The sequence below is a fragment of the Ctenopharyngodon idella genome, chromosome 10 (assembly GCF_019924925.1).
Source record: "Ctenopharyngodon idella isolate HZGC_01 chromosome 10, HZGC01, whole genome shotgun sequence".
NCBI classification, from domain to species: domain Eukaryota; kingdom Metazoa; phylum Chordata; class Actinopteri; order Cypriniformes; family Xenocyprididae; genus Ctenopharyngodon; species Ctenopharyngodon idella.
The window spans coordinates 30,584,174-30,606,767 of record NC_067229.1 but is presented as its reverse complement, the minus strand read 5'-3'; the positions used below and the strand labels follow the sequence as shown (position 1 = coordinate 30,606,767).

General features: G+C 36.5%; 1 protein-coding gene across 1 annotated transcript in view; it reads right to left on the bottom strand.

Annotated features, from left to right (window-relative positions):
• Nucleotides 1–22,594, bottom strand: part of unc13bb (unc-13 homolog Bb (C. elegans)) — a 94,041-nt gene that overhangs the window by 66,610 nt on the left and 4,837 nt on the right. Inside the window, exons 2-3 of the mRNA XM_051908488.1 lie at nt 15,614–15,643; nt 5,588–5,687 (exon numbers count right to left, since the gene is read on the bottom strand). Coding sequence (XP_051764448.1) covers nt 5,588–5,687; nt 15,614–15,643 — 130 coding nt within the window. The remainder of the gene's footprint in view (nt 1–5,587; nt 5,688–15,613; nt 15,644–22,594) is intronic.

The window sequence follows — 22,594 nt, the reverse complement described above, 5'->3', positions numbered from 1 at the left end:
AGCAGCCGAAGCAGCTCTAATAAGCTTCATCTTCATTGTCTTTTATAAGATCCCAGGTGCAGTGTAGGACTATTCAGACATAAAGATTAAGATGCATGCAGTAAAAAGGGAAAACAAATTTGGTTATTTATTTCATAATCACATTATGAAATAAATGTTTTTCTCCAAAACACGTTTGCCACAATTATTGGCACCCTTTTATTCAATACTTTTTGCAACCTATAACAAGATAACAGTAACAGTTCTTTTGCAAGATAACAGCTCTGAGTCTTCTTCTAAAATGCCTGATGAGTTTGGAGAACACCTGACAAGAGATCAGAGACCATTCCTTCATGCAGAATCTCTACAGATCCTTCAGATTCCCAGCTCCATGTTGGTGCTTCTTCTCTTCAGTTCACTTCACTCATTTTCTTTAGGGTTCAGGTCAGGGAACTGGGACGGCCATGGCAGAAGCTTCATTTTGTGCTCAGTGACACATTTTTGTGTTGGTTTTGATGTTTGTTTTGGATCATTGTCCTGATGGAAGATCCAACCACGGCCCATTATTGAATTTCTAGCAGAAGCGGTCAGGTTTTGATTTTTATCTGTTGGTATTTGATAGAATCCATGATACCATGTATCTGAACAAGATGTCCAGGACCTCCAGTAGAAAAATAGACCCACAACATTAAAGATCCAGCAGTATATTTATCTGTGGGCATGGGGTACTTTTTATCCTGGTGTGCCCCAAACCCATCTTTTTTTTTTAGTTTCATCTGACCATAGAAGCCGGTTCTGTTTGAAGTTCCAGTCTTGTCTGACAACCGAATATGCTGGAGATTGTTTCTGGATGAGAGCAGAGGATTTTTCTTGAAACCCTCCCGAACAACTTGTGGGGATGTAGGTGCTGTTTGATAATTTTTTTAGGCTTTCTGAGACTCAAGACTCAACTAATCTCTGCAATTCTTCAGCTGTGATCCTTGGAGAGTCTTTGGCCACTCAAACTATCCTCCTCACCACGCATTAGGATGATTTAGACACGTGTCCTCTTCCAGGCAGATTTGTGACATCTTTAGTTGATTGGAACTTCTTAATTATTGCCCTGATAGTGGAAATGGGGATTTTCAATGCTTTAGCTATTTTCTTATAGCCATTTTCTATTTTGTGAAGCTCAACAATCTTTTGCTGCACATCAGAACTATATTCTTTGGTTTTGCTCATTGTGATAAATGATTATGGGAATTTGGCCTTTGTGTTTCCTCATGTTTATACTCCTGTGGAACAGGAAGTCATGGCTGGACAATTTCATGTTCACGATCACCCTGGTGTGCTAAAAAATGTAAATACAAATGGGAATATACTTCAGAGATATTTTACTCATAAAACAAATTGTGGCCAACATGTATTGGAGAAAAACATTTATTTCATAATGTGATTTTCCCCCCACCTTCAATTCTTTTCCTTCAATGAAAGGTTAGATTTTTGCAAATTTTATGAATTAAAGATCAAAAGGATAAACAATGCAGATTTATTTTTATAGTCATCTTTGATCATATTTACTAAGGGTGCCAATAATTCTGACCACAACTGTATTTCAAATACAATCACATGAATTGATATTTAACGCATATATCAGGTGTGTGTATTTTGCTCAGGGCTCATGAATTTGTTCAAATTACTATACAAGTGCTGAAGTCTGCATAATCATATACAGTGTGAAAATTAAAATAAATGTTTGCGCTGGTAGAATCGTGCTCCAATAACAGCGGCTTCACACCATCTGCCAACAGGATGCAAGGCTTTCTACCACTGAATGAGAAAAACATGGCTTTTATCTGCCGCGCTGCTTGTTATAAATAGAGAAGACCAAAGCACACATGTACGCGGCAACTAAAGAGGAGCATTTGGAAATCCATTCATAATTAATTTAGGCTTTCAATTGTCTCCAAAGTGCAGTGAGGATGAGATGGCTCTAGACCCCCAGAGAGTACCTTGTTTGCTTATCTGCAATTTCTCTTTTTTTGCACGTTCATTTTTCAGAACATGTCGAGCGGCGATGGGCTGAGTAATTACTAATTGATAAGTTGCTATAGAGACAGATAGAGCTTGCTGACGCCACATACGCACACTAAAAATGCAGGCCCGGAGAGACGTCACGTCTAAAAATCACCCACAGGGTCATACAGACGTTCACACAGAATAGATGAACTTGTGACACGTCTAAATGATAGAATAACCTTGCCCTTTGATCAAACAAACAAATGAGGAGCTATATAAACAGCTGTAATCCCATCGGTGATGCAGTTATATCATCATAATTATTTAAGCTATTCAAACAGGCTCAGAGTGAGCAAACAGACAAAAGTGTGCAGGTTTCTTAAGCTTAACCTCAAAGGACATGAATTGCTTGGAAGGAAATGTATGCAACACATGACTGGTTTTGAATATTGCTCAGCTAGGAGCTATTTTATAAGGAAACACTGCTACAAGACAATGTTTAACTAATCTTGAGTTAATGTGCACTAAAATTCTCTAATAATATTGCTTATTTGATTTAGTGGTTTATTCAAATCTCAAGTTTAACTTATTCCTCATCATGTGTGTTAAGGACATGAACGATGCTTCAAATCCTATGGCTTGTTGAGGAAATGTTTGCTATTAAATAAAAAGTGATAAGATTTGCAATTTTCACCTGGTAGATGAAAAACAAGCCCAAAAAAAAAAAATGCCTTAACATTACTTAAATATCACATATTACAGAAGCTACAAATGTTTCTCTTTTTTTGTTTTCAGTTAGCATTCAGTTAGTAAGCTAACACCTTAGCTTACTAGCTTAGCATAACTTTTTAAGAAAATGCTTGTTTAAGTAGCACAAGATATTATCTTCTGTAATATGTGATATTTAAGTAATTTTTAAGGCATTTTTGGGGGGGGCTTGTTTTTCCATCTACCAGGAGAAAATTGCGAATCTTATCTTATCACTGAAGCCTACTATAAGTTATTGTAAATGCATCAACGAAAAATTATTGTTAATGAGACGAATCAAAACGTATCATTCATAAAACACAATTTCTCTGTAAATCTTTTGTAAAAAAAGATCTTACTTTAAAGTGATCAAATGTTACAGGACATTTATAATGTTACAAAAGATTTTATTTCAAATAAATAGTTTTTTAAAACTTTCTGTTCATCAAAGAATCCTGAAAAAAACATGGTTTCCACAAAAAATATTAAGCTGTTTTCAACACTGATAATAATAAGAAATGTTTCTTAAGCAGCAAATCAGCATATTAGTATCACGTGACACTGAAGACTATTTTAAAACATTAAATCAGATATCAGTTTTTTTAAATAGTAATAATATTTTAGTTTTACTGTATTTTTGATCAAATAAATGCAGCCTTTATTGAAAAGAGACTTTTTCAAACTTTTGAACAGTAGTGTATGATGCATAAATAATGGTATTGCTTTGAAATGGATCACATGTGATGTACTGATTCACTAATAAATGACTGTTTCTCAGTAAGACTTAAAAAATCTATTCAGACAAGAATGTAGCACATAATATATAATCAAGTAATCAATACATAATCAGCCTCTGCTCATCATCCATCAGCCTGTCTTGGTCCCAGAGGGCTCAAACATTATTTAATTAACCTGGATCATGCTGCTTTTAAATGTTCCTCTGAGAACAAAGACACACAAAGCTAGGCTAGGTTTAAGGGCTCTGTTCAATCACCAGGACATCTGGCTTTCTGAAGTTCCATTAGGACAAGAACGCATGAAGTCATCAATGGGAACGAGGGTACATTATTGTCCGTGGACAAGTCGGTAGCTTAAATTAATTAGGCCTGGGACAAAATTGCTCCACAAGTTATAAGGCAAATTTTCAGCATTTATTTCACCATGATGTGAGGTGGCTACATATTTCAGAACTGCCTTTATGCATCATTGCATCTTTACCCAAGAGGACTGTAAGAATTTATCCATGTTAGGCACTTCATGCATGTTTCTCAAAGGCCTGATGGATTATGATCGCAGTAAACATTCCATTACTAGATGATATGGAGGTTTTCCTGTGTTTTCACAAGCTTGAGAATGAAATAACCAGTCAGATTCTCCAAGCAAAAATCCCTTTCAAGATTTCCATAGAAAAACTCATTTGTTTATACTGATTTGTCAACAGCAAACGCTTCTGTAGAAACTTTAATCAGTGTGTTTTTTACTTCATTGTTAAAAAATTGTTTAATTGACAAATTCCTGGGGAATAACTACACTACACATAATTCTGAAGCAAAACAGACCAATCAAAGTTGCTGTTACCACTCAAACTAGAACTATATCAAAAACCTCACCACTGACCACACATTCTCTTAATGCACTGTAAATGTGATGTCACTTATGTGTATATATCTGAATATTTATTCCTAAACCAGCTTACTGTATATATAAAACTAATGATTATAGGTCAATGAAAATAAATAAAAACAATTTATTATTTATTTGTTATTTTCAATGACCTACAGTTATTATTTTTATATGCATGTCATTGATTGATTACGGGATGAGTGATTCATTCATAGTTTTAACTGAGAAAGAAAATATTTTTAGTAAGTAAACAAAAGAAATGTGTTGACTAGGTTTAGTTCCACTGATTTAGATTGATAAATACACTAATATCTAGTGTGTAATGTTATAAAAGTATATAATGTTTAATAATCAAAGCAAATTCAATACATGCAGAAAGCACTACAAGTGTGAAACCGCAGTCCAGATAAGCTTAAAACTATAGACAACCAAATTCCAGTAACTATATGCAAACAAAGACCACATCCAACACAAGAGCACATGGATGTAATGTGAGGACAGGGCGGGAATCTAAATAAACACATCTCTGAGACAAAAAACAAATGAGCGACAAGGAACACGGAGCCAGTTTCATTTCCTGGAGCAAGCCACCTGTCCTTGGCATAGAGAAAAAAGTTCTCTGGATAAGAGCCATAAAGCCAGAGTCAACATTGTTGCTATCTAAACTACATTCTTTTCACATAGTTTTGTTTATACGCTACTTTTTTTTACTATTTGCAGGCAATTTAGGTCACTTTCAAATGTGATTCTAAATCTGCAACATATCTGATATCTAGTCATCCTACACTTGTATCCATATCCTATACTCCCTTTTCTTCAGATTTTTTTTTTGTCATTGTTATAGGTAACAAATAGGTAAGGTCATCACTGGGAAACTCCAACATGTGAATCATGAAAGAAACTATTTTAAGACAGAAAATTACACATTTCACCTTTAAGGAACTAACCGGGTCTAGATGTGGAACGTGACACACTGACAGTCAAATTATCGGGGATGTTTTCTTGGTGGCTGAGAGAAGCTCATTAGTTTGCCAACAAAAGCTTTACAAGCAGAGTGTGTGTGTGGTTGCCAGGTTAGATATCTCTCACTGCTGCGACAGATGAATGACTAGTGGAAGAAATCCAGACCCTCAACATAGGACATTTCCCTACCACCTTGTAATTTGTCAGGACATTAGCAACAACAGACTGCTGTCTGGTAAGTGCCGTTACAGCAGCGAGTTGTGATAAACGAACTTACAACATGAAGTCCTGCTCCCAGCACGGCTGGTCTCCCCGCACAGTGATGGTGGTACTCTTCACATTTTGCACTTTCAGCGTCACATAGGCATTGAATTTATCTAGAAATAAAGCAGAAAAAGCATGTTTATATACAGTTTTTTATGAAAATAATTAGTGGTGTTTGCAAAGTAATTTAATTGGATTGGAACCCTAACCCTAAGTATTTTAAGACCACAATGAAATTTAAAGGCCAAGATACACCAAGCCGATGTCAAAGAATCAGCGGCAACAAAAGCTGACCGTGTTGTCGGCTGCATCTGGGACAAAAAGCTGCGCTTGAACATACCGCTAAGACCATAGCTGACTGCCAACTAGCACATGCGTTCTGCACCTGTGTAGTAAATCTGTCTATATCATCAGGTATCAAAAGTCTATATTCATCATTCAAAAAGAGAACAAAGCTGAAAAAAAAAAAAAACTGAAAACAAAGTAGCACTTGCTTACCATTTTGAATATCAATCATGCTAATCACTTCTTCATTCGAGGCAGCTCATGCTGTTATGAAAATATTCGCGTACTTAAATGCTCAGGTAAGATGATGTAAAATTAGAACAGCCTTTTGTCTGTACTGTCTTGACTTCTTTTGCTCGCTTTCATCACTTGTGCACCGAGTTGTTAACTAAACTGAACAGCCAATCAGAGCGATCTCTCTCACCGACGGTCTCTCTCACCGACGGTCTCTCTCCCGACGGTCAACATTCTGAATCGGGCGAACTGCCGCCGACGTGAGCCAGATGTGTGGAACACACTGCAAAAACTAGCCCAACAGATGCCTAACATTGGTATGTCATGGTCCTAAACTGGAGTTGTGAGGCTTACAGTCCATGTTTATTAGCTATGAGGACATCTATATATTAGTGTATTGCTAACAAATTAAAGGGTTAGTTCACCCAAAAATGAAAATTCTGTCATTTATTACTCACGCTCATGCCGTTCCAGACCCGTAAGACCTTCGTTAATCTTCGGAACGCAAATTGAGATATTTTTGTTTAAATTCGATGGCTCCGTGAGGCCTACATTGGGAGCAATGACATTTCCTCTCTCAAGATCCATTAATGTACTAAAAACATATTTAAATCAGTTCATGTGAGTACAGTGGTTCAATATTAATATTATAAAGCGACGAGAATATTTTTGGTGCGCAAAAAAAAAAAAAAAAAAAATAACGAATTATTTAGTGATGGCCGATTTCAAAACACTGCTTCAGGAAGCTTCGGAGCATAATGAATTAGCGTGTCGAATCCGCAGTTCGGAGCGCCAAAGTCACTTGATTTCAGCAGTTTGGCGGTTTGACACACGATCCGAATCATGATTCGACACGCTGATTCATAATGCTCTGAATCTTAGGAAAATTCGAAAAATTAGGAGTCATCCTGCACTCATGGGCGTGTCCATTTTTTTTTTTTGCCCAATCAAATACTCCCTCAAATGAGAGTTTTTGACCCAATTTTTTTTTTTTTTTTTTTTTTTACCAAAATGAGTGAATAGCCACGATATCTATTTTTCTTTTGCATAGCATGTGCAGCTCCATAGTCCAGTCCCACCTTCTTATTTCAAAACATACATCAACATAGAAAAGAAAATTGTGCAATTTCATGGGGTTTTTAAACTTTAACATAAAACACATCCCTCACAGTTTGTGCTACAGAAATAAATTATACCTCAAACCATTTGACTTGTGGTGTGACATTAATTTTCTGGCTATTTTGACTCCAAAAACCCACTAGAACGTGCTGATAAACAGATAAACAGAAACACGCAAAAAAAAAAAAAATGGAGTTGCTCACATTAGCAACTGCACAGCAACTGTTTTGCATACTTCTAAAGTAACAGTATTGACACAAGCAAAAAATTAGTATGTGCGCATGCTGGTTGTTCAAGTTTGCCTGGGAATCCCAAGGCACATGTGGCAGGACTGTGACTAAATAAAGCCTGAGCAATAATGCTGTAGTGCTGAGTGAGAGTAAAGATTAGTGTGATTCCCCTCCCCCAACACCAATGAGAGACAGACAGAGCCCTGACCTCCATAATCTCACATTAGATCCTCAACAGAGGGGAAAAAACATCACTTTAGCGTCAGTTCTTTGGGAATTTTTCACTCACATACATCTGAAACGTAATTGACCCCAGCCGTGTTGTGGTTTCATTTGGTTTGCCTAATTTTATAATTAGCTAAGGCAAGCATCATTACAACCATTGCTCACGCGTAAGCCTTCAGATACAGTTAAGAGGGTCTGCAGGGGTCTTTACTTCTTTTTTTTGCATGCTTCTGAATGTTGGTCGCACCACATGACTTTGATTTTAATAAGCAGTTTCCTACAATATAACTATTTTTTTCTAACAAATAATAATAAGCCATTCTACTTAATGCTACCTTTTCAAGAATTTCAATCACTTAAGGAGTCGTCTTCTTTATTATGATATCAGGACAGTTGCACAGCCCTGACATTTTTAAGTCTATGGTGCCCCCCAAAGAAATATTAAAATAAATATAAATTCAGAAATTAAAATCCTCATAAAAGAGTTAAATTCAAGTTACTGTATATGAATAGCATACTTAATGTATTCCAAACAAATGCATGCCATGTAATTGACTCAAGTAAAGCATGCATATAGGCTACAGAATATTTTCAAGTCAAATTCATAAGGACGATCCTTTATATACATGCAAACAAACATGCACTAGTATCGACTGCAGAAGGATTACTGAGACAGTGACATAACCAACACTTCATTTCCTGTTTGCTAGCGATGGGGGCCGGCCAACACGTGCCCGATGATACACTCTGCCAGCGTGCCACCCACTGCTCTCCTCCCACCCTAACAGGCATCTAAACATTCACGAAGCTGACACAATATTATTGTGACACATTACATGATACCTGCTATATTAATGCGTCAAGTTTGGTGGGTGAAATCATGTTCACTTTTCTTATTGACCATTGCTGTTAACAGTGAAGTCCATAACATTTTATTATAGAAAAACTCTGCATGATGGCCATTTATTTATTTTTTATTAGGATTGTACACATAATTTATTAAAAAAAATTATCATATTTACAATTGTAATAATTACCATATTTAAAATATGTAATAAAAGAATAAAAATCTATAATAGTAATAATAATAAATGTTGTTGTTATCATCATTGTATTTCATTGTCTTATATTTTTATTGTATTTAATTGTATTAATCACACTACATTTTCATGTCAGTTGACATCACTAGTATTTATACTAATAACGTACTGTATCTATTACTTTATTAAAGCACAGCTGGATCTTAATGTCAATAGGTCTAGCTCATGAGAAGTGTGGAAGGGACGTCAGCTGTTAAAACAGATCTGATAAACTTTGGTGCTTCACTGTGTTTGTTTGCTTGTTTCTACAGGTTTCCACAGAGACAAAGAGAATCAGGCCTCTCCACGACAACAGAACTTAAACCATTAGACACAGGGGTCAAAAATACCATCCAATCCATTCACAAAGATAAGAGACTCCTTCTAGAATGAACAGGTGCTTGTCCTACTTTAGTATTAAAGTCAACATGAAATAATAAATATAAATGACCCTATTTACTTTCTTAATACATGTTCCTTGTCTTATTATGAATAACTCACTAGTGTATTCGGTTATTCCAAATTAAAGTGCCCCTATTATGCTTTTTTGGACAGTACCTTTCATGTAGTGTGTAGTATAGCTGTTTGTAAATGTAAAAGGTCTGCAAAGTTTCAAAGATCAAAGTGCAGGATAAATGGAGTTATTGTTTCCCATTCCAAAAGAAAGAACCAATTTTGAACTGCCTGAAAAGACTTGTCGGTAATTCCAGCATTACTTCCTGCTCGAACCTTTGTAGGTTTGTAAAAATAATTTGCACAATGCCAGCCTATTATCTTCATTGGTTGCCCACAAACACACCATCTACTTTGACCCTCAGACTCTGTAGTTGTAGCTGAGGCTCATGTTTGTGTTGTCGACATGTTGAGAAGATGCTGTTTTCTGCAAAAGCAAATCCACTTTGCATGAACTAAGATCACAACAGACTGGGCCATCTGACCAATCAGAGCAGAGCAGGATCTAAGAAGGGAGGGGTTTAGAGGAACTGAATCCTTTATCGAACCCTTTCAGGCATGAAAAGAGTGATGCTGCAATGTATATTATGAGAAAATTAAAGTGTTTTGCATAATCGCAAAGTTTAAAGCATAAAAGCAAAGTTTGCTTTAGAGCAATGATTGATTGACAGATTAGTAAGCTGTTACCCAGGACATATTAGGCCCAGGGCACATTAGCATCAAAACATTTCACAAAACGATGCTTGCTAGGTTTCAAAAGAAAAAAATAAAAGATACGTTGTTCAAACTCAAATATTTGAAGACTTTCTGGTAGTTTTAGGGTCACTATATATAGGCTAGCACAATAGCAGTTCACTAGTATCGAAACTCTTGGTCATTTATATCGAAATATCGAAACTCTTTGGTCATTTTTGAGCGAGATGCTAACGGTCTAATCAGATTCAATGATCTATGCTAAGCTATGCTAAAAGTGCTACCGCCAGACCTGGAGATCGGCTGAATGGATTCGAAAACGGTAAAACTCAACTGTTAGGGGAGTTGTAAAATTGGCCTATTTTCAAAAATAGTGGCGTGTTCCTTTAAAGAACTTTCTGTGTAAAAACATTATGAAATCCATTCTAAGCTTTGGCTCCAACCAGGAAGACAATGGGGTTTACAGGAATTAATCAATCAGCATCTCGAGAGACAAAACTATGGCATTATGCATCACACCTGGGTAGATTAGCAGAGAGCTGCTTTTCATTCAGTTGCCAATTACGGATTCAGCACGTCTCCTGATTATCCATTATGTTATAGCGTAGGAGAGAGCGAGGTAGGGAAAAGCTATATCAAATGAGCAAAACTGTAAACTGTAAATTTAAATTATACTGGTCTCACATAGCTAGACTTTTGACAATTAGGATAAAGTATACCCCAGATTTAAGCTTATTCTGGCCAAGAACCATCCACTTAGGCAGGAAAGGTCTCTCTGACTAACATGAAAAGTGGCCAAACAGAGTTTGTTTCAGTTTTTTGAGTCTTTTAGCATCTGACTTATCTGAAATGCCTGATATTACAATAAAAAAATGGTGAGGGGAAAAAAAGAAATATCACATCAGTGATGACTTCAACCAGATACAACATAATTTAGCAGAAAAAGGGTGTAGACTTCTAGAATTTCTGTACATCCAAAAGTGAAATACATATTTAGTTTATTTGCTACTAAGTAAACAAATAAAACTCTGAATATCCTACTTAAATAAACATTTTAACTACATCTGTCAGAAGTTTCATGGGAACATGATGGTTTTACCGTTTCTTCATGACTGAACAATGCCATCATTCATTATTGACTCCAGTTGAGTTTTCCGATAAATTAGTTAAAGGTAGCGTACAATCGAGAGCTGACATTTCCGTTTCACAACCCTGATGAATCTTGTATGATGTATGGGATGGATTTGCAGTTTGTATATGCAGGTTCACATGAGGGATTCTTGTATGTGTGCAGTTTTTTGCAGTTATGCTATGTCAACAAAGAGTTTCTGCTGAACAGTGGTAGACTAAGGAAAAATACTTAGTTTTCCTCATTTACTACTGTATCTGTGGAAAAAGATATTAAAGGGTTAACTCTGCCAAAACGTAAAATTCTGTCATTAATTATTCACCCTCATGTCATTCCAAACCCGTAAGACCGGCATTCATCTTCAGAACTCAAATTAAGATATTTTTGATGAAATCCGAGAGCTTAATGAGCCGGCATTCTGATGTAGAACCCGGAAGCACTGCACTGTATTTACTACGTGAACAACGTAGGAGACTGACATGGAAGAGAAGAAATTGTTGAATAAAGCTGTTATTTTTGTTTGCTTTTTGCACACAAAAAGTATTCTCGTCACTTCATAACATTAAGGTTGAACCACTGTAGTCACATGGATTACTTTAACGATGTTTTTACTACCTTTTTGGTTGTAACGCTGCAGTCTATCAGAGGCCAGAAAGCTCACGGATTTCATCAAAAATATCTTAATATGTGTTCCGAAGATGAACGCAGGTCTTCTATGTAAATTCCACTCTCTTAATTAATATGAGGTAATAATTAAACTGCATGGATAATAATTATAACAGATTATTGATAAATGCTGATTAAAAGTCTCGTTTCCTTACTTGCTTCCTTATACATTCCCGGCCTTACTGTGCATGATTCATTTGTGTATGCTATTCCAAACCAAAAAAAGTTTTATCAAAATGTAACTACTTGTTCCGACTCTAAAACTACTGTCCTTTTTGTGCTGCTGTCATAAATCTTGTACTTTTTAAATCTGGTACAATTGTTTAAACAATTAAACATTTACTGAAAGTTATATACAATATGCTAACCGGTTTTGAATATGAGAGATGTGTTTCAAAGCATTACAATACAAATTCTACTTGCAGTTACACATCTTTAAAAAGCTCTAAAACACGGCCTAAATAATCTTGCAACACAATCCAGCAATTTCTGTCTAATATATAGGTCACACATTTACACATTTAGAGGCAGGATAAGCCTGGCTCTTGCAGAGCAATTGTAGTGGTTTTAGAGGGGTAAAGTAAACACTCTCCAGCAATGGAACACAAAAGAGCCACCTGTCACAGACAGACAGAGGCTGACAGGCATATTCTCCAGAGACTGTTTACTCTCTGATACAATAGCGCCAGTGACACAGTATTGCAGTCTGACATGTGCCGAGCTGCATGTTTGTTTAAGTGATGGCGCAGAGCAATTGGAACATTCAGGATTGGGTGTGATCTGAGTTAAGAGTGCTCAAGACTCCCAAAGGGAGCGAGCGGCCCGCCTGTGTTTCATTCAGATAAACCGGCTTTTTTGCTTTTATTATCCCACAGGGACTGTCTATTTGTTTCTATTCTGTTAGTGCAGAATTTAAAGGAAATGAGATGCAAACAATTAAATATATATATATATATTTAAATATACCTATTGTACTCCAAATGTACTCAAACTTCATCTCACAATGTCTAAATATTATTTAAATATTTATTTTTGTCCACAACAACACTGATCCCCATTGATTTTCATTGTATGGACAAAAACCCCCACAAAGGGCCAGATTTACTAACAGGTTGCGCCAGCACAAACGCTCTTTTGGTGTTAAAAACTACTGTCAGGATGTACTAAAGACACACAGTGAAAAATTAGCTATGAAAAGGCATAGACAGTTATTTTTGCGACTAACCTTATTGCATATGCATTTGTAGGAGTTTCCCTGTCAGACGCAAAATTTATGGAAGAAGAGTATTTAAATTAATAACAGGTCAATAACAATCAATTAACTGGTATTCGTGCCATTATTTAAACATGGAAAAAGTGTGTCTTAAGCCATTTTGCGCTTGACATGACTGTGATAGTTGCTGCGAAGAGGTACCGCATGCAGCATGTGGTAGAAGAGAGAGAATTTTCTCCACTTGTGTTGATTTATTTGGAATGCCAGAATAAGACATTATCCGAACATACTGTTTGTATGCAACCCCACGCTAATTTGCGCTGCTCTTGGTCAAAGACTATAGATATAGAAAGACGGTTCACTCCTATTAGTTATGAATGGGAGAAACTGCAACGCGCAATATGGCGGATTATTTCCCGCCTTCTAAGTAAAAGAGCCAATCGCTGATCGATAAAGTCACTGCGTCACTGCAGTTGCCGTTAGAGGCTCCGGTTTCCATAGAAACCTGAGACTCGCGCATAAAACTGCACATGCGCATTGGCTCGTCTAGCCTGAAAAATAGGCTTTTTTAACACTATTTAAGCATAAGAAACAACATTTATGGGATGGTTCATGTCAGATTATGTTGCTGATTTGAAATATGTAATTTAATTGGGAGTTCGCCAAGCAGTTTGAGATTTCAGGATTCCCCCATTCAAATAGATAGGACTTGGTCTTGGATGCCCGAAATAGCTGCCCGGAGGCGTTGCAAATATGGCCGCCGAGTGAACAGACTTTCCCTGAAAGGGACTTTGTCTTGGTCGATTGCTTTGGTCATAATGGAAATGAGCTACTGCGTCTTTGTTCTTTAATTTGTCTGTAGATCACCCGCAGAGCTTTCCACTCCCATCTGCGCTATTATGGGATTGCGGTCTCACAGTAATTTGTCCTGTTTAGTAAATCTGGCCCCAAGACACTTTTTTTTCAAAAATATTTTCTATTGTGTCCACAGAATGTGCAGGTATCCAAAGCACATCATCCGGTCACTGGGGTACCTCAGGGATAAGTTCTTGTACCCTTCCTATTCTCCACATACACATAATTGCTGTGATCCATTATACAGGCACATGGTTTCTCCTACCATTGCTTGCTGATGACACACCACTCTAATTTTAATTTCAACTAGACGATCCCACAGTAGCTGCATTGATCTCAGACTGCATGGCGGACATCTCAGCATGGATGAAAGAACATCACCTGCAACTCAACCTAGTGAAGAGCTTCTCGTCTTCCCAGCCACTCCGACAATACAGCACAATTTCACCATCCAACTAGGTTCATCAACAATAATCACATTGTGTTCGGCCAGGGCAATCTTTGATGACCAGCTGACCTTCAAAGACCACATTGCAACAAAAGAACCATCATGTAGGTTCGCACTTCACAACATCAGAAAGATCAGCCTCTTCCGAATTGAGCATGAAGCACAACTTCTCGTCCAGGCCCTTATCATTTCTAGGCTGGACTACTGCAATGCTCTTCTGCCTGGACTTCCAACATGTGCAATCAAACCACTACAAATGATCCAGAATGCAACAGCTAGACTGGTCTTCAATGAATCCAAGAGAGCCCATGTCAAATGATCTTCTCAACCCTATCCAGACAGCCGAATCTCTGACAACGTTTAAGAATCAGATGAAAACTCATCTCTTCTGTGAGCATTTCGCTGTATCCAGCAGGAGAAAAAAAATCTATGCTTTCACAATTCATTAAATATGTTCTCACTATTCCTTAATCCCTCTCTGTTTTACCTTGTGCTATTCTGAACGATGACTGAAGTTTTGTATTGCTGCCACTTCTCATGTTTATTGCCTCTTAAGATTAATCGCTTGTTGTATTTCCTCATTTGTAAATCGCGTATAATAAAAGCATCTGCTAAATGAATAAATTTAAATGGAATGATATGAGGGCGAGTTAGTGATGACAGTAGTTTATTTTTGGAGTGAACTATCCTTTTAAGAGTTAATTTCAGATTTAAAACATTGCCCAAGGCATAAATCATTCGATTTACATATACGCTTAGGGCTTCACACCTCCCTCTAGCCAACGTTCATACTGTGCAAATAACCACAGTGTAAGGCATCATGTGATGTCCCATTACAATCCAAAACCGATGCAGAGCAGTTTTGTTCCTGTAGATTATAATTTTCAGGATAACTCAGTACTAACACAAGCCACCTTCCTGTCCTGTGACACAGTATTCTGGCTTATGGGATCCATGTGAAGGCCAACAGTGTGGGGATTTGCAGATGAGGAGGGTGTGGGGATTTGGGCTTAACCTACTCTGATCTTACACACTAGCTCACAAGCTACAAGCTCTGGGACTCAGACAAGATGAATAACATGAGTGCAGAACCAATTATCAAATGAACCTCTGAACCTTCATGACTGCACAATGAGAGAAATCAAGGAAAGTTTCTTCCTCAAGGATATCATATAAATGAAATGTGATGTGAAATACCACAATACCACACTGAAATACCACACTGAGGGGTGTTGTATTAGTGTAGATTACACAAAAAATAAAGTGTAAAAACAAACACACTGTCCAAGAATTCTGAAACCAAGAAGATTTACATAAGATTTACATGGCCCAGAAAAAAAACAAATATTGTTTTTACATAATTCTGAATTGCATTTAGAAGAACAGAAGTACATGTGAGAATTTGCTTACCTGGAGGTCCTTGGAGTTTGGCTTTCTTAACTGAAAGGGGAAAAAAAAAAATGGTCAGAAAGACAAAATAATTACATTATTATTTCATGAAAAGAGTTACATATTGTACATTGGCATGAGAAATAAAAAATATTAATGGGATAGTTCATCCACTCTTGAACTATCCTATTTTATCACATTTTGTCTTATTTACTCACCCATATCTTTTTTAGAAAGACATGAGGATGAGTAAACGATGACAGAAGTTTAATTTTTTTGGTGAATTATCCCATTTAATTTTTGGCTTAACCTTCCATCAGAGAAAACACTTATTGCTGAGCCCAAGTGTTGTCTGTGTTTGGAATTTCTAAGCAAAAAACCTACGCAGTGATTTCACTCCATGCGTTTCTTTAGATAGACATTATGTTCACATCTTAATTTGACACGCTATCTAATACAAAATCTATATGCCGAATGGCGAATTGTTACACATAGAGTGATTCATTTGTGTGCAGTCTAGGTATACAGACATACAAATACATATATTGCACATATGTATGAATGTATTTACTAATATCTCATTTATTTGTTAATTTGTTCATTTATTCGTTCATACATTTAATTGTTCATTTATCATCATTACAATTTATTTGTTTGTTCATTTGTTTGATAAATCAGACCAGAATAGTGAAATAAAAGCTGCAACTCCTTCAACACTATTTCAAAAGTATCCCAAGATGCACCTCATGAAGCTGAAAAATCAGAAAATGTTCAATTTGTCACAAAAAAATGAATGCCTTTAGCCCCTACATTTATACTTATTAAAGTTACAAAAGCGATTCAGTCAAGGGCAATGAGATAAATGACACAGGCAGCAGCAGGTTTATTAGGCTGCTGTCACTGAATGCACTGATCTAATACAGCCTACTGATACACATGCACTTTCTTTCTCAACTGTTTACATTCACTTAAGACATAATCGACTGTGTTTACAAGGATACATGCGAAGACAGGTATTTTGACGCATACAAGTGTTTATTTGACCATTCAAGCTCAATAAGGCACCAAAAACAACTCAGTTCAAGACTCACGCTATATGAGCAGTGGCTTCGTGTGCGCGCCTCTTTTACAGTGCTCATAAACAGTCTCTCAGACAGTGCACACATATACCGAAATGAGTCCTCTTTCACTGTTTATTGCACTTGAACGATTTAAAATCACTTGTTTTTAAACTGCAAGTTTTAAAACGCATTCAAATGATACGCTTTTGTAACGGTGCACAACAGGTACGTCGTCACGTGAGTGTAACCGCGATAGAGACAATAGTCCAAAATCCCTATACCGGTTGACAAATTTCTACCCATTATTCGTGTCTACCGGTATATCGCCCACCCCTATTGGATAGCTTGGATAGATCTGATTATTAAAAAGAGTGTAAATGCTTTCCAAGATGCATATGAGTCTAATAGCAATCTGATAGTTTAAAGGAGGTGGTTTGAGAGCCATACAACAAGACTAAACCCAATGAAGGTGTAAGTTTGGGAGTCCTGCAATCCACATGTGAGCGGGAAATCATGAAAAATATAGAGAAACTGTGATTCTTAAACACTAACTATCATATGAGTCGAGTGTTCAAGAGAGATTCACTGGCCAGCATTAGCACAATCACAGATGTGAACTCATGACTAAGCGTGTGGCTAAATGTAAAAAGGCCCACAGAGGAGGTTTTGTCAGTATTGCAAGATGGACTTGTGCTAGTCTTTGAAGCATCCCTTACAAAGGGCTACAGTTTATAAGCAAATCTGAAATGGTCATTGTTTTCCAGCAAAACAAAACCTGTAAAACAAAACAAAAAAATTACAAAATTACTTCAAACCATATTAATTCATGAAAAACTAATTGTAAAAAAAAAAAAAAAAAAAATAGATGTTGGCAGGGCAAATGACCTGCAGAAAAAAAAAAAAATCCTTATTGCAGAGCCCTTGTGCATTCTGTGTTTGGAAAACAAAACCCACATTTTGAACAATACTCCTGCTTCTGTGTAAGACCCTGCGCACAGCCATACAATAACTGTTATGGGATTGAGCTGTGATTTAGAGCAGATTACTTCTGATAGATGCTTGAGCCCCGTGTGCTGCCGTGGCTGGATGAATATGCCAGATGGATGCTGGGATTGGACGGCGGGCTGAGAGACATCACAGTGGATTACTAACGCATATTGCTGTAACCTCGCGCTGAATATATCTGATGAGACGTAGCGCACACAGGAACACGAGCCTCGTGGGACATGATGTTGAGATTAAGACTGAGACACAAAGGTTAACAATGCAATGAGGAACACGCATGCAAGAAATAGAGTTCCCAAAGTGTCCATTTCCCAGAAAGCAAATCTGGCAATGACCATTCTGTGTGTTTTGTTTGGAAGTCTGTGTGATGGAGGATATCAGAGTGTGTGACTATTTTCCACATTTCTAACTAAGCTGAAACGGATGTTAGGTTTTATTAAGGCCCTGGGGTATGGGTCACTGTGTCAATGGAAACTCATCGCTCATTACTGAGGGGTGCTAATAACGGAAACCGATGCATGACTTTAGATTCAAGCCTTCCTGAGATGCTGTGTTTAGACAGGGGGTGGTTGGACAGGAACTTCCTGAGAGTCTCCTTTGTGGAATGTTAGGAAGTCCAATCTCCTCACATTTATTCCTGAATGTACTTTAGCTTGTGAACTTCCAGTTAGCCTGCTAACAAAAACCTGTTTAAACCAGCTTACTGTAAGCTGTCTCCCAGTCTTGCCTTCCAGCCTGACCATCTGAAGAGGCCAAAATCCCTAAAAAACCAACTAGAGACCAACTAAGACCAGAGACCAAATAGCTTAGACTGGTTTAAAAGAAAAAAAAAAATCAGATAAGGTAGCTAGTAATGTGTGCTATAGTGTCTTGGGATTTTGGGAACATCATTTCAACAGGCATTCAAAAATATAAACATTTGTTGGCGCAACGGTCTAGTGGTTACCACACATGGATTCTGCAATGCGGAAAATGTGGACAGAGCCAAATGGCGGATTCGAACTTGGGTCAGTTGCGTCAAAAACAAACACTACTCGCTTTTTAGCCAACCGTCCAATCAGAGTGGAGGAGGGGCAGGACAAATACACAAAATTTTTGCTGTACAACGACATGAACAAGCAGAGAACGAAACAAAATGGATGAGAAATAAATATTGCTGGTCTCTGAACATACAAAGCAAGTACTCTACATTGTGTTGACATTTTTAGTCTGAAACAAATTATCTGCGAAATCAGTTACAAGTAACAGTGCCGCGGATATTCCGTATCATAGCAACAAAGCTTCTCAACTGAAAAAAAACGCTGCTCTTAAGCGCTCACAGCTAGGCGTTTTCAACAGAGCGCCTAGCGTTTTCAGCTGGCTAAAAATGCTTTGGTGGACACACAGCCTAACAGTAGTGGTTGACCAACATGTAGTTTTCAATAGCCGATATCTAAAGAACAGGGTGGCAAATTGCTGATATAAATAAAGATTTAAAATAATACTTACTAATGACAGCAAAATAGATGTACAAAAATTGCTGAAATTAAATGAACATTTATTTAACACATTATTTGCTGAGAATTTGCTAAAACTAATGAACTAAAACATCAGCTACAAATCATGTGATTGAGATCGTTTCTGCAACTTCTCAATCTTTACAAAATGACTAGACAAATGGAAAGCAAGAAATACAGTGTATAAAGCAGGAAGTGGAATCTGTGTGTCATACTGTCGTTGCCGGTGCGTATCGTTTACTTTCGACCCTGGAGCCAGCGAGAAAGATGCTGGATGACTGGATGGAGAGAGCAACAGATGGCCAGAGGATTACATTTGCAATCCCCCCACTCACTTCAGTGCGCGGACTCACCGTCAGACACACACTCACTCATTACCTTTGAACCACAATGATTAAATTAAAGAGTTAAATTATAATATTTTAATTATTTGATTTTTTTCTCCCGAGAAAGGTTTCTTCTGAAATGTAAAAAAAAAATGCTGTTTGGTTTTAATGGGCATAGCATTAGCAGCAAAAGTTGTACTATATTTACATTTACCTGATTTCAAAAGATCAAAGAAAATATGATGATATAACCCCCTTTATGATTAATTACAATACAGGGAATGTCCCTTTTCTATGGAAGTTAAAGGGACGGAATAAAAAATAAAAAAGGTAATTGCAACTTGTTTCACAATTCTAATTTTTTTCCTCAGAATTGTGAGATTATATCTTGCAATTCGGACACAGTTATAAAGTTATAAAGAAAATATTCCAAGAAAAAATATCAGCTTTTTTTTTTTTTTGCACTTGCCAGTTTATATTTCACAATTCTGTCTTTATAATTCTCAAGTGCAAGTTAATATCTCACAAGTCAGAACTGTTAGATTTAAGCTAGCAATTGTTTGTTTGTTTTTTTTACAAGCTTCCATACTTTTCTTATTAAAGACAACCTGGCACGACATTCAGAAACTGTTTTTCTTCTGCAATGAACAAGCTATTTCAAAAAGAAAAATTTTGGATGGATTTTATCCATCAGGAATTGATTGGATCATGAAAAGTGAATATTATATATGAGAATGGAGTCTGCAACATACGAAATTATTTAAAAACAGAGCACCTTAAAATAATGTCAAGAAAGAAGCTGTACACACAAAAACAAATGTACAGCACAACAAGTGCTGGGTAGATTAATTACAAATTGTAATCGGATACTGATTCCAAATTACATAAAAATTATATTTAGTAATATTTCCATTACTTTACACGTTTAAGGTAATATAATCTGACTACTTTTAGATTACTTTTGACCTAACTCGTTTATCACATTGATTTGAATATGATAATCTTGTACCATGTTGATATAAAAATACAAAGAGAAAGAAAATATATTCCATTCTTTGTTAACAACATGAAGAGCATTAAATATTACATTACGTCACGGTTTCCCAGACTGGGGTTTGTGAATTTAATGAAAAAATATTAATTAAAGGATAAAAATTTAAATTTAAATAATTAATTTTAAAATAAAAACAAACAATCAAAACACTTACTAAAAAATATTTTATTTGTTTACCTGTATGTCATGTGATCATTAACCGACATCAGAGAATTATGAACTTAATTCTATTATTATTATTATTATTATTGACCTAACTTATTCACTTAAAAATCTCAGTACTTCAAATAAATATATTAGCTAAAAGAGGATTGGGGAATCCCTGCATTGAAATTATGTGAATTTGCACATTTTAATGTGTTTGAAAGACAAAAGCCTTCCTAAGACATACTACATGGTTAAATGGCTCACTGGGTGATAATTCAAATAATAATGTATTTGTCAGAAGCTAATTAGGAATTAGGAATATCTTAGGAATAGCGATCAAGCGCCTCGTCAACAGCCATCATATTGGAGAGCAATGAAATATGAAGCAAAAGATAGCAGACTTTAGACACATCAGAATATTTCAGAAGATAACAACAGAGATATTGTCCTCTTCTCTTGTATTGTAATCTGCTATTGGTGAGTAGCATCCCTGATCATTTGAATATTCACTCATGTTATAAACATCAAATAATATAGATTTTAATACAAATTCTTGCGCTTTGTTCACCCTAGCTAGCCTAGTGGTGATGAAGAAATAAAGAGAAAATGTCATTTTCCATCTAAACATATAGATTAATGCGTTAAAAAGGCATCTTTGACCGCATCTCATCTGCTTTTTCAGTTTCTCGCGCCGCGTTTTAAAACGCCATGTCAAGTTCAACTTCTGAAAACACGTCACCTGACACCCTGCGCTCTTATCCATGTTGTTTGCGTTTTAAAATCACAAGTGCGTTTCTTCATTTAGCTCATTACAGGATACATAGACGTAAGTACGCCTATATGTCTATTAGACTGTAGTCGGCAAGTTTTAATAAACCTTTGTTGAAAGAGCTGATAAGGTAATAATAAAGGTGTTAAGCAAAATTGATAGGCTACTGTGCTTAGTAACTGTGTATACCTTTCAATGAGACCTTGTAAAGGTATAGTTTAAGTTAAAATGGAAAATTTAAAAAGTAAAATGCAATAAATGCAGGGTATTGAAGTTATTAAGTTATTGATGTACATAATTTTTTCTTAGCACCCCCTTTGAACTGTTAAGCCCCCCCTTAAGTTTTGTGTACTTAGGGTTAGTGAAGTGTCAATCATTATCATTAGATTAATTGTTCATATGACAATGTGTAGTTAAAGATATACATTTTTAATAAAATAAAACATTAAAACACACATATAACCGGATGATTAATTCTGTTCCTTAAGTAATTCATTCGGCAAAAGTGCTGAACAACAATATTCAAATGCATTCTCTGCTTTCGATAAATGATTCAAATGCACTAACATCATAAGGTACCTTCATTCCCACATCAGGGGGTCACAAAGAGTAAGCAAGTGAATGCAGTAGAGATGCAAAACCCAGCCATGCATGCATGCTTCATAAATACACACAATCCATCAACACAAGTGTACAAAGCCGCCTATTCAATAGCTCTTTTATCTCTTTAATTAAACACAGTGACCACAGCAGATCAGTAGCCCATAAGACTCTAATAAAGACAATCTAATAAATGTCTGCAAACGTGCACTAGTTTGATTATTCTGCAAAGCCACAACAAATGGGTCCAGTGATCGAACCGAACCAGTCACACTAACAAACGTAGGTCCATGTGACCCCACACGGGTGCTCTTTGTGTCCGTCTTACGTGGAGAGAACGCTCATTTGTGCGTGTAACGACATTACCATGGAGATGGGCCTTTTGTCTGAACAGCAATAAATAAAGAAACAAAACCATGATCCTGATGAAAGAGGTGGATGGTGAGTCAGGAAAGCCGTAATGTATTACCTGTGTTTAGGTTAGTCTAAACACAGGTAATACATTACGGAGGACAATATTTGGGGGTTGTCTACAGTTCTGCTC